We start from the raw sequence: 13,953 nt of genomic DNA, 5'->3' as shown, positions 1-13,953 counted from the left end.
GAAAACTACTCGCCAGCGCGCAACAGCATCTCATCCATAGTAAATTTATCTTTTAAATGAGGTTTGGTCGGCATGCTTGACCCAGAAGCGATATCACATACAATATCTTATATATATAATAATGTAAGTAGTTTCTTCACTCTCTTTTAAACGACTTACTTGAAATCACTTGAGCGGTGTTGTTTACTAAGCGACGATATACTATTACTTAATACATATGGAAAAGAAAAAAAGTGTTTAGTAAAGATGAGAATTTGGAACAAATTGTAGTAGAACAAATAATTTCATTACAGTTAAATATATTAAGAGAAGTTAGCCATATTAAATCTACTGAGTTATTACAATTACTAACTGCGTCCGTGTTCAAACGGTTACCTTGCTGGACTGCCACGTAGAGGTCACGGGTCGATTCCTGGGCCGGGACAAATATTTATATGGCCTACATTTATTTCTCTCGTGAGTTTGGGTGTAATTTGTGGTTGTCTATGTGTGTGTCCATGGCACCCGCGATATAGGGTTTCCCTAGTGCGGGGCTATGAGTGTGTGCGTTATTATAATAATAATAATAACTCCACGCAACATAATCGTGACATAGATATTATGTATGCATTTATTTATTAAGTTTTTTATTGTTTACTAGGCACAATGACGACCCACTTCTCATACCCAAGTCTCGATCTCCAAGACAAGCTAAAACAGACCGCTGAAGCTATAGTTGCTCCAGGAAAAGGAATTTTAGCTGTGGATGAAGCCAACGGTAAGTCTTGGTCGGCGGCTTAGTCGATGTGCTAAGACCCCCACACTGGCCCCTTTCAAGCTTCAGCGTCTTGCCAACTCACGCATAGCGTCGACACGATATCCGCGCGACTGCGACGCAACATCAGCGCGGCGTTTACCCGACGTTCGGCACTATTCAACAGTCGCTCAGTGCTGGCGTTGCGTCCACAAATTACTTAGGGTGCGTACAGATCTGGCGAACGCACTGCACGCGTGCTGCATGCGTGCAGTTAAATACACGTTACTATATGTGGCTATTAGGCTGCTACCTACGCCAAAATCACCAAATCCTTATAAATACAAGTTTACGTACAGAGGTACAATAAATCACTCGACCGATCGGGTAGGTAGGTATTCCTCGGCCCCCAGCACGCGTATTGTGGTCTAACACGACATTACAATTTATTTGCCTGAGCAGTAATTAACTAAAATTATTGCTTGGCGGCAGAAATAGGTAAGGTGAAAGAAAATATGCTCTATGTATTATACGCTTTTCATGTGGAACAACCCCATGTCTTTATATGTACGTTAGTTTTAATTATATTGACCCTCTCTAGCAACCCTTAGGGTATAAGTGAAGGGCACTATGACCTGTGCGTGTACCTTACAAGTTCAGGAACCTTACAAGTTCAGGTTCTGACCCTAGATCAGCCAGTGCACAGGGTTGTTATAGGCCTCAGTCACTTGACTTCATCCGGTTCTCCAGGGGCTAGTGCCTCGGGTGAGCCGCCCTGGGTGCACGTACAGTAACCTACCTATTTTCCAGGTAGGTACCGGAGCTGTAGGCACGGTCACTTCCCGTTGCGCATTGTACAACTAGCGCTTGCCACCGATAAGCCAAACCAAAACCAAAATCAAAAAAGCAAAACCAAATCTCCTCAATGGTGGTGGAGCTGCAAAGCACGCTCACTTCTCGACGCTGAAAAACGACGTCTCTCCAGCTCCCAATAACCTAAGCGGCTGGAGGGACTGGAGGATATCTAGCTTATCCTTTACTAGCTCTCCGGGCAAGTGCCGGGGATACCAGTCGAAGTGTCCTGTGACAATGTCCAGGCATAGCTTCCAATTTAAAGGGCAATTCACGTACCCCGCGCGTCTCCTCGCTTCAGGCCCTCAACTAGACCGCTACTGCGATGCGCTAGCTGCGCACGAGACAGACGCCCCGGCCACATGCAACCGGGGCACACAAATATGTTCGTCTCTGCGGCTCACCACAAATCCCAGCAAGTCCATACCTAAGTTCGGGTCCATCTGAGACGCCCGTGAAGGCGTATCACTGGCGGAGCTTGGCCCTGTCGCCCGCTGTGCCCTGGTTTTGCCATCGAGACCGTAGTCTCTTCGGTAAACCGTCTTATTATGGAACAGTTGATATTACTTTCACAATTTAAGTAAATTTTGTTCGTTATTTATGGCCAGAATCATACCCACAATGCCCACATCACACAATGCTGCCCTCTTTATCATAACTGACATAATCGACATATATGGCGTAATTGAGTTATTATTATATCTGAGATCAGCAAAACGACATCTACAACCCTAGAGGGGTTGTAGATCTCGTCGAGTTATTTAATATCTTATTTAATTTCAGTTTTATTGTTGTGTATTCCATTAAAGATATCAATAAATCGTTGTCCACAGAAGATTCGCCGGTCACTTTGTATTAATAGAATTATGCGTGCCGTTCTTATAAAAGATACTTCAATACTAGACGCCGCTTGTTCGGTGACTATTCGATAAAAAAACGTATGACTTCGCGCCATGTGAAAGAGATGCGTTAATACTATGCGCCAATGCACACCGAATACGTTAAAGTGCATTCGCTTTGCTTGACAAGACCGTTGCGTATTTGGTAAACGTGTGCGATTTTTTGCAGGACATACATCATGTGAAAACTGTTCTATATCTAATGTATGCGGCACTGTTTATTCGGTCAGATTTATACCGCAAAAAACGTGCAGTACAATGCTGTGTAAACGGGGGCAAACTGGCCTACGTTTCGCCTAATGCCTATTTTGATCGTTAAAATTAACAGAAAGTACAAGTTGTTATTCAATTTCATAGTGATCAAAGTATACAGTGTTACTATTAAACGTAATCTCATTGCACGATCCATAAACCTGGCCAAAAGATTTCTGAAGTTTCAGTTTCAAAACTATGATGGTTCCAACAAATATATTATTTTTAATTTCACAGATGCTATTGGCAAACTCCTAGCAACCGTTGGACTGCAGAACACAGAAAACAATAGAAGAAGATATAGACAGCTTCTGTTTACAGCCGATGACGTAAGTGAATAATTAAAACTACATCGTTTTTTTGTGAGTGCGGTTATTGCAAAGAACCACAAGAGGTATCGTGGTAAATGATTATGGGACGCATCCAGGAGGTAATGAGCTTGCAACCTTGAAAATTATTACAAATGGCTTAGAAAAGGCAGAAGCCTTTAAAAAAAAATAATGACTGGGTATTGACAACTCATTAAGATAATATTAATGCGCGTCAAACCTTGAACATTAAGACCACAAATTAGAGCGACCCCAGATGGGCGTTGCATCGACGTTGCGTTGTAGTACATAACATAAACGACATGCTACCCAGTGCGTTGAAACAACTTAGTAGGTTCAAACCAAGTGTTGCGACCACGTTGCGACGACGATGGCGTTGTGTGGCATCACTCATGTGCAACTAACTTGCAATGACGCACCTTTTCAATGTACCGTGAGGCTTGTCCTTGAAATTTATATATAGTGCAACGCAGCGTCACAACGCAACGTCGATGCAACGCCTCATGTAGCATGATGGCATAGTTCTCGTGATGTACGTGCGGAACCCGAGCGTTACCAAACGCGGGGATTTTAAAATGCCTACCGTAAATAATTTGGATCCACAAACGATCGAACAAATCCGTGGGTCAAAGACCTTTAATGTATTTGATTCTACGATCACCTACCCACAGACCCGAAAAGTGTGTTACAAATGATGAATGAATAATGACAAAACGTTTTATACTCAACTAAAACTTCTTTTATTGGATAATAAATTGTACAGCGTAGAAAAATTTGTTTCCAATATTTGTAAATTTTTTATTTTATGCTGTTGTACTTCGACAATATTCTGTGTTTATGTATTAAAATTTTATAGTTATTTTACTTTATTGTATTAAACGACTTTAAAAAGGGATCGACTTTAAGAAAGGAAGAAGGTTTTTAATTTCGTCCTAATTTTTTTATATATTTTTTGTTTGTATGTTACGAAATTACTCCAATATATTTATTTTGTTAACCGATTTCGATGATTATCTTTTTCGTGGAAAGGAAATACCTCAGTAGTGTAAGAGTAACGTATCTGTTACATAGGAATTATTAAGTAATCTGTGTGTAACGAACACTGTGAAAGCGGATATAAGCAAATTTTGTAGGTTTTTTTTTATAAAATTATTTTCAATATTATTGCTTGTATTATAGTCGTCACCAAATAAGAGGTCAAATTTGACAGCTAAAGAAGGTGGATAGTATGTAACTTTGAATGCGATCAACGAAACAATAAATAACAATTATAAGCATCAATGAGTTTACGAAAAATACATACATTTTATTGAAACATTAAATAATAAATAAAGCTACAAATCCTGACTCAATTAGAAAAAGTTAACGCGTACTTCCCGATATGGTAGAAAAAAGATATTTATACCGTTGTACGCGGATAGGCTCCAAGGCAAAGACTTAAATATGAGAACACCTGAATGTGGAAAATGTAAACGAGTGATTAACGCCCTGCAAAAACTATACTATATGGGGGGATTTTTGTGCACTTTTATGAGATACACCTTGGTCAATTTCTGCACAAAGTAAAACATATTCGAAATTCAAATAAACAAGATGGTCGCCATACAAGTTTCGAAGCCTTCTATCACGGAAACTATTAAAGATAGGAGGTGCTGGAAGGAATTTCATAGAGGGTAATAGTGGTCAACTGCATGTGTAAAAAAAAATTCAAGATGGCGAATCTAAAATGGCGGCCGAAGAAAAACTTGCTTCGATGCAGCTGAAAATTGGCATGCGGCGGTCTTTAGGAGTCCTTAATCATAATTTGTCATAAATTTTCAAAAATCGTAGTTTTTTTTCGCCATTTTTTAATATGGCTGCCATATAAGTGTTTTTTTTTCGGTAAAAATAGCTGCCGAAAGAGACTCGCTCTGTTTCAGCTGAAAGTTGGCATGTGGAGACCTCTACAAAAGCCAGATAATAATTTGTGCTCGAAATTAGTTTTTCGCCATTTACAAATATGGCCGCCATACAAGTGTTTGTTGGCAGAAAAAAAAAATTGTTCTGATCCTTTCCAAAATTGTCTTGTGGGAGTCGCTAGGAATGCTTGATAATAATTTGTGATCAGTATTAGTTCATCGCCATTTTTCAATATGGCTGCCATAGAAGTGTTTTTGGCGGCAGATGAAAATTTGCTCTAATTCGATTGTAAATCGGGGTGTTTAATAATAATTTGCGGTCAAAATTTGTTTTTCGCCATTTTTCAATATGGCTGCCATACAAACATTTTGGCGGGAGATAGAAGTTTGCTCTAATTCAGCTGAAAATCGGCATGTAGGGGAGATCGCCCCATAGAGATTATGGCTGTTTAATAATAATTTGCGGTTAAAATTTACGTTTAGTCATATTTCAATATGGCTACCTTACAAACTTTTTTAGCGGATGATAAAAATTTGCTCTAATTCTACTGAAAATTGGCATGTGGGGTTCTCTATGGGTGTTTAACAATAATTTGCAGTCAAAATTAACTTTTTGCCATTTGTCAATATGGCCGCCATTAAAGAACTATGTTAATTCATTTAATGTTATAAGTGCCGAGGCCGTATGCCAAGGTCTAGCGGAGGGCGAAGCCCGAAGCGTCCGCATGCCATCTTACGTAAATAGTATACGGAGACTAAATTACGAGTACAAGATTTAACAATTGTTCAAAATGTAAGGCGTACTTCCCGATGTAGTGAAAATAAGATACTTATAGCGTTGTTGTATCTCGACCGTCTCTCTGTTAGATTCTTTTTTCTTGGAAGCTATTCCAAAAAGGAAAGTATTTAGGGAAAAAATGCCAGACAATCACTCCAAATTTCTGGTCTTAAACTAGGGAATTTCCAGTACTATGAGTAACTATAATTCTAAGGGCAATGCCCAGAATATCCTGACCGGAACCAACTTAATTTTTTTTTCACAAATTGGCTCATATTAGGGATCGAATGTGGAACCTCCGCATATAGCGCCCATAATACTAATCACTGTGCCACCGAACAGTATAAGCACACCCCGTAATTTGAAACCGACCACGCGCCGCAGGCCGAGCCCGAGGGGTCTAAATAATATGACAAAACATATATGAAGTACTGTTTTTGCACGAATTCTTCCCTTCGATTTCTAGGAAAAAATGTTTATAAAATATATTAGAAAAAATTATGAACATTATTTGAGATTGTTTGTTGTTGATATTGACAACTTCTAACTTGCCAGCCGAATAATTGAGAATTTATGAAATTCCATGGTGTCTTGGTAATTTAATCTTTTTTTATGAACTTACTTATTTACACTATATTCCCGTTATAAACCATTTATGAATATTATAAAATCAAAATTAATAGAATTGGATAGAATTCATCGGAATGTGGGACAATTTTACGAAAATAAGAGGAATTGTTACAGAACTGCAAGGAATTCTGTAAATGAATTGGTTTTAACAGAATTGCACGATTTGGCCTTTTAGGCACGATTTGGCCTGAACAATAATGAACCGAAAAACAATCTAAACAATTACAAACTCTTAAAATTTTGATTCGATTTCTCGTAGAAATCGTATAATATGATTACCGATATGATTAGTCCACATCCCTATTCGCGTCTCGATGACAAGTGCCAAATTTGGCCTCTTATTTGGTGACGACTATAGTGACGATCATATTAATATTTCTTGATACACACATGCCATACTATACACACTGATAATATGAAATAAATTATTGTATTCTATTCATCTGTTTAGAACTCCATAATAGATACCAGGAACTCATATGTTTCGTGTGTTTTTTATGTACGACCATGGGCCACAGATCGTTAGTTTTAAAAACGTCGAAAATCCGTATCATATCTAGACGACGCTGAGCAAATCCTGGAAGTCGTTTATATTATGTAAATGGTCGTGAACATCAATGAATTCCTCTAGAAAAAAGGAAGTTCAATAGACGGCATTGTGTTTTACAATCTAATTTAGAAATTAAATAATGAAAACTGACACTGGCGATGATCGCCTTAATTTTTATATTGTTTTTATAGAACTGATACTGGCTGAAGTCTAGTGGCCGCCATAAAATAAATAATAATAACGCTTTCGAATATGGGTAGATGGCGCTAATCCTAAACAAAACGAAACAAAAGCCGGTAAAATCTGTGCAATAAGCGCCACCTATTTAAGTTGTTTGTTATCACTAGAAATTAGAGTACCTTTGATTACTTGCAGCTTGTCAATGTAAAACGAATTAGTTACAATAATTGTAACTTTTTCATTGAAAAAATTGTCGGCTTTTTTCAATTTCCATTTCTTTGTACATTTTACATTTTCTTTTCTGGTTGTCATGGTGGCGGTGATTTGGTGATTATATGTATTGTGTCAAGTGAAAAGTTGACCTTTATTTGCAGAAAATAAAAATAATTTTCAAAATCGGTACACAATTGATGGAGAATTTGGTGAATACGCGGACATGCCTATAAAATTTGAAGATTTCCTTCGATTTTCATGGGATCCCCTCATCAGATTCTGACTTGGTCAATGGGACTACCACGAGAGTGCACCTTTTCAAACAAAAAAAGAATATTCAAAATCTGCCCACAATTGATAGAGATATCTGAAGACATATTTTTAATATATATACCGAACGTATAACCTCCTCCTTTTTTTAAGTCGGTTTAAAATAGCTATTTGGCATTCGTCGCGACATCTGGTGTACCAATGGTAGTAAATACCCGACTATGCTGTCTTGTATCGCAGTTGGCAGTCCTCTCGAGTTATTGGTTCATTGTAAGACACAGTTTTTTGGCTCACTCGTTTATGTATCTATTCTTACGAAATTATTTATTAGATTTTATAAATCGAAGCCCCAAATTCAGAAACGTAACCTATCATGCACCTAGAAGATCTAAAACATAAATGACTAAATTACGCCTACCTTTTTACTAGGATGTCGTTGGATAGATCTTTTACGGTGCAATAAAAATGCCTTAGGACCCAAATATGTTAAACGTGTGGAACGTTCTCGAGATATTCTCTGTCATAGCCATTCATAATTTAGTTGGATTTTTCAAAATAACCTTACATAGAATCTCCCAAAACGTTCACGTGTTAAAGTAGCTTTTACAGCCTACAGAATAAAGTTGAACCGTGGAAGAAATACCTCGAAATTTGCCAGCTTTTTAGGCCCACATGAGGATTTTAGCAAAACAGGAGTTTTGTATGCTAATATGATGGAAGATGAAACGTGGTGATTTTATTTAAGAATATTTACCTGGCGTTAAATAAATGAATCCCTGCGTATCATTCCCTTTGGTGTAATAATGTCACATCTGAAAAATGACAACTTCTCAGGGTTTGCAGATTTATAAAAACGAAACCGTTGGTTACTTTTTTACGCCTGAATAGGAGAAATGAAATTTCATATATACATTGTTAATCTTTATTCAGTGTAAATAGATATTAAATAAAATGCACTAGGCTTCATGAATAGAACGAAACTAAAAAAAAATTACAATAGATTCATTAAAAATTTTCAACTTAAAAAAATCTCACCCTGACACACCGTGACACTTGCTGAATCAACTACGATCATTTGTTTCGTGTAGTTCATACTATTTTGTTCGTGTGATAAAATCACTTTATTGTAGAAGACGAAATGGTGCCCAGGGCCACGCTCTTGGTCATTATGAGCGGAAGTAGTAGCTAGCCTTCTGGCCACCGAAGGCTTCAACAAGGCTAAATGAAAGTTTTTATAGTGCCTCCTAGAGTCCTAAGGTCCTTTCACCGTAAACAGAAGAAACCTATAGTATTGACGCAGGTTGGTGTATTTGAGTCTTTTCCTTAGGCAAAAAAGAATGTTTGAAGCTTATTGATGAGTCCAGAAAGCCTTGCTTCATTATTTTTACTAGCTGCTTATATATTTTACTTTTTCTATTAGTAGGTACCGAAACCACGTTCCACTTGTTAAATATAGATAAAAAATAACCTTTAGCGGGAAAAATGTTCCAGTCCTCACTATTCCCTAGAGAAATACCTTTCCGTGTAGAGGCAAATTACACTGGAAAATATTTCTTTAGGAATACGGTCCTCTTCTGTTTTGTTTAAATATTTAGAGTAGTAGGACGAACTTGTACGTTAGGTTTTGTGTTAGCCGATACATATAGGTACACTGCGGTCTCGAGTAGTCTTGAATGTTAGTACATAGCATAATAAGAAAAATATGGTAACTCCATAGAATTATAGCAGCGCTGTTTGTATGTGTGCGCGCCCGCCGCGCGCCGTGTCACGGACGCACACAATCGTATAATCTCTCGGTGCACTCGCGATGCATAGCGTGTGTCGTCACACGCACCAATACATATAGCGAACGCGCGGTGTTTAAACAAAATAACTTATTTATACAAATAAAACCGACCTCAAAAGTACGTGGAATTACATCTATTTGCCAAGTTTTATTGCAACCGTAAAATGCGCGATAGGAATTCGTTTTGTAACAAAATAATATCATTTAATACTCTTGAGACATCTATATCATCAAAGATTAAAGGAGGGAGTTTGTGCGGTTCTTTCGCCACAAACGTAGGAGTGTCGTCCGGTTCCATGTTCTTGAATACACGAATAATATCCTCTGATTCTTTCTGCTCTTTATCTATGCATCTTGAGACTTTCTGCATTGTAATAGAAATTTACATAAAGGGTAAATATTTTGCGGCACTAATTTCCGACGTAGTAGAAGCATTCATACATAATCTAACTAAACTTTTATCATCCATTATGATAATTTTGTTTTGAATAAAACATAACGGCTCATTTATAACTATATTGCACTTTATACACTTTACTATATCAGTAGCCATATTCACTGTACTCGTCCGCCAAGGCGTTAGCGAGTAGATTGTATTATGACCGTACATTACTATATTTATTATGATGGTCGTGGATTGTGCCATAAACGCCTATTTCTCTTCATCTAAATAGAATAGAGGAGTTTGTCCCGTTGAAAAAGCTGTTTATTAGATTTAGAATTTTCGATATAATTTACATTTTCACACACATTTGCGTGTGTGCATACAGCGCCTTGTTGTACGTAGTAGTAGTTAAATAACTTTCTACCATCGTTGTATGGAGTGTCCGGGTTGTGCCTATGCTCCGAGCGAAGAGTAGCATTTGCGCGCAGGCGGAAGTTGCCCTATTTGCTCTTATTAAAGTATGGTTAGTATGTCCCTTGCGGTCAATGCGGTTTGTTTATGAGAAAAAAGAGTTGTACTACCCTATTTTTTGGTATAGGCAATTACTAAGAGCAGTCAATAAGCTTCTGATATTAGCACGAGCGTCTTGCAAATACAATATTGTTGATTGTCAATAAAAAAAACCTTTTCAATTCATGTGTAGATTATATTGTGTTAGATGTGGGATAATATCTTAGCCTCCAAGAATAACAATAATTGTTGTTGTCTCTACTCGGCGCTACGCTAGCTCGGGTGTCGGTAAGAGATACCCCTCGTTCTTTCTTGCATTGTTTTTATATATGTTCATAAGTTCGTTTGTGTCAATTTCCTAGATAAACAAGTTTCCCGGCATGGTTAAAATCTTGCTGAAGGCTGAAATATTGCCGAGGTGCACCCGGTGCCCACTGACGCACCTTACTTGGTGCAACGGGCTGGTATCCGCAACTCGACGACAAAGCGCCTATTTTGCGTGTGGTGGGTGCAGGGTCCTACTCGTGCCACCCAAGCACCTCCAGGAATCTCAGCAGCCTCCTTGGTTTGCTGAAGACTTCGGGGAGCGACCTTGGCACTCCAAGGTATTTTGCCCTGTAGTTGGCCACGCCGGAGCACTGAAGTAGGATGTGTGCAGCCGTTTCCTCCCCCTCCATGCACGCTCTGCATAGAGGGCTGTCTGTGATACCTAAATTGAAAAGGTGTTTATTGTATGGACCATGACCCGTTAGGGCGGCAGTTAGAGTGCGAAGCTCTTGCCTTTTAAGTTTAATTAGTATTCGAGATAGACTGGCGTTGAGCGTTGGGAGTGCTTCCCTCGCCTGTCTACAAACCGTAAGGGTGGTCCATGTATTATTATGTAAAGATTTTGTACCTTTGTGTATAGTTGTTCTGGACCATTGGCAGGGGAGGGACACTATCGGTTCTGGTCCTACAGCGTCCGTCTCCGACCCTTTCCTGGCTAGTTCATCTGCTGCGTCATTGCCACGTGAGTCGCTGTGTCCTTTAATCCACTGAAGAGTTACGTGGTTTTGTATACATACCTCCATGAGTGCTTGATGGCATTCGTAAATGAGCCTGACGCACCTTAATAGTATGCTAGCAGTTCCGACTAGATCGTGACGACAATTTATCGGTTCACGACAGCCGCCTTGTCGTTTGCATGACAGAAACGTTTGAAGCTGCGATTATCTGTCGTCACATTTTTATGGTGACGTTTTATATCGTCAGACGACTGTCGTTCTAGCTCTTTCCATTGTTACGACAGTCTGTCGTCGTAACGTCAATAAAGTCGTGAAGGACAGTTAATCGTGTTGTATTATTATATGTGAACAACTTCATTTAAATATACAAGCCACGACACTTTAAACTGCACGACTATTTGTCTTACAAAATAGGAACGCGCCCTAAGGAGAACGCGGCATAATTGCCGTCAGTTTGGGCTTGTATGTAGACATGCGGAAGGATCCCCTGCTGTGCCGTGCCGCCAATGGGCGCCGGGCCTTTGTGTTTTCATAAAATATGATACAGTTGTTTAGCTTGGGCAACAAATAAATTCAGTATTTTTTCTTTATTCTTGCGGTGTTCTATTTATAATTTCAGTGGATTCGGCGGACAGAAATGGTCATGAAAATTAAATGTGACATCGAAATTACAAAGCAATATTAATTTGCTATTCATGTATGTTTTTATTTATATAAAATTGTTTCTTATTGTGAAATAAATATACTGGGATAAAAAACTGATTTGCTGTATTTGTTTCTATAAAAGTTCTCAATTAATAATAGATTCACAAATTAAAGAAAAACATGCACAGCGGTCTCATAATTTATCGTGCAGCTTTTATGAAACTTAGTGTATAACTTTTTTAAAACATTTATTTTTATTATCTCTAACCGCGCCGAAACAAAAACGAAAATATAACTACAGTGGCATTGAAAAAAACCATGTAGCGTTTTTAAGTATAAATATTAATGATATTTATTATCTGGAAGCATATATTATTAATAAGAGAAACTATACTTTGATATTAAAAAGAAAATAAAAATAAAATAAGAAATCCTTTGGAAACGTTATGACTACCAAATACACCGCTTTACTTCAAAATGCAGATTTAAACAGCATCAGATAGTACCACAAAAACTAAAAATCTCTATTTAAGCGACTTAAAAAAAAGTAGGAGGGAACTCTTTAAAGGGAAATTTATGCATTTGTAAATTTTGATGATTCTTTTTTCTCAGAAGTGGTCCCATTTAATCTAGTTCTTAGGTTTTCGCTATTGTTACACATAGGAAATGAAATAATTTTTTTGGATTTAAATCGCTTTTATTTGTTTTTTCAAACAAACCGACGTTTCGGGCCCTTTACGGGTCCCATGGTCACGGTTGACTGAAACGTCAGTTTGTTTGAAAAAACAAATATACGCGATTTAAGTCCGGAAAAATAGTTTCATTTCCTATGGTCCCATTTAAATTTGAAGAAAATATTCGACCTCTAAGGGGGATGAATGACTTTTCAGGTCGGTTTTTTTAGTACTATGTACTGAGATTAGGTTACAGTTATATATTTTTGTTTATAATACCAAGTGACTGAACGAATAAGAATAAGCATGACGCGTATGTACGAGAGATACAATAATAAACTTAAAAATTACAAATATTAGAACGACATCTCTAGTCAGCTGCTGGTAGCTGTAAAGGTACCACCTGGATGAGAGAAGAAATAGATTTCTCACAGATGGCGCTACGGCAAAAAATTGTTAAAAAAAAACAAAAATCTGCAACTAGCACAAAGAAAAATTTGCAAGGTTTTATTGTTAAATCTTATGGTGGTATTAACGGTCTTACTCGCATAGTTCGTTCGCGCCTGACACGGTTTTCTGGAATACACTGGTTCGAATCCAGTACGATCGAAGAAATCTTTTCTAAGTGTTCAATCTTTGTATTAATAATTATTACAAACTAGTGCAGTCATTTCACAAGAATAATTAAATATCAAACATTGACTTACAAATAAATGGACGACGGGTCTAATACAAAAACGACGAAAAAAATGTCCCAAGTCAACCTATTCGAAATTTAAATTGTAATGTCATCGCAGTATCGCGCTGTCAGTCGAACAAATGGAGTTTGGCGCTCTGTATACGATTTTAGCGCCTTACAAGTGCGGACACTTTTTAGCGCGGACCCGACGTCCATATAATTGTAAGTCAATGATATCAAACTAAAAAATTAAAACCAATAGACAGTGCAATTGAGAACCTCCCATTTTGAAGTCTAATAAAAAAACAAATGTGAATAATCAAAAGTCATAGAATAAAAATTGTTTGCTTCAACAACAGAAATAGGAACAATAGAAATAGGTCCATTATGAGTACTGCTCCAAATCATTTCGGTCCTGCATTTGAGATGGATTTATTACTAAGGAAGTATGCTTTATCAAGCTTATGTTATTTGTTTTACAAACTGCTTAAAATTATTCGATAAATGACCAAAAGTATAATCTAATCCAATAAATAAACCCCATAGACCGACGTTTATTTTGTTGACAGTTTGGGAACAATGGGATCTCAATTTACATAGGCGAGCCGTTCTAGGGATCTTGTGCATTATACATCTATTGTGTCAAGCTTTATTGTAAACCCCACGTCATAACTTTGAGCTTCCTT

At 37.7% G+C, this 13,953-nt stretch overlaps 1 protein-coding gene across 2 annotated transcripts in view; it reads left to right on the top strand.

The window, feature by feature from the left end:
* The first annotated feature begins 645 nt into the window (after positions 1-645).
* Positions 646-13,953, top strand: part of LOC113240660 (fructose-bisphosphate aldolase-like) — a 40,456-nt gene continuing 27,148 nt past the window's right edge. For both annotated transcript variants that reach the window (XM_026478022.1, XM_026478021.1), the window contains exons 1-2: positions 646-757; positions 2,974-3,065. In XM_026478022.1, the coding sequence (XP_026333807.1) occupies positions 646-757; positions 2,974-3,065 (204 nt within the window). The remainder of the gene's footprint in view (positions 758-2,973; positions 3,066-13,953) is intronic.

Source organism: Hyposmocoma kahamanoa, unplaced genomic scaffold, assembly GCF_003589595.1.
Source record: "Hyposmocoma kahamanoa isolate Upper Pololo Valley unplaced genomic scaffold, ASM358959v1 160, whole genome shotgun sequence".
NCBI lineage: Eukaryota > Metazoa > Arthropoda > Insecta > Lepidoptera > Cosmopterigidae > Hyposmocoma > Hyposmocoma kahamanoa.
The sequence above is the reverse complement of the archived record's forward strand: the minus strand, read 5'-3'. Positions and strand labels throughout refer to the sequence as shown.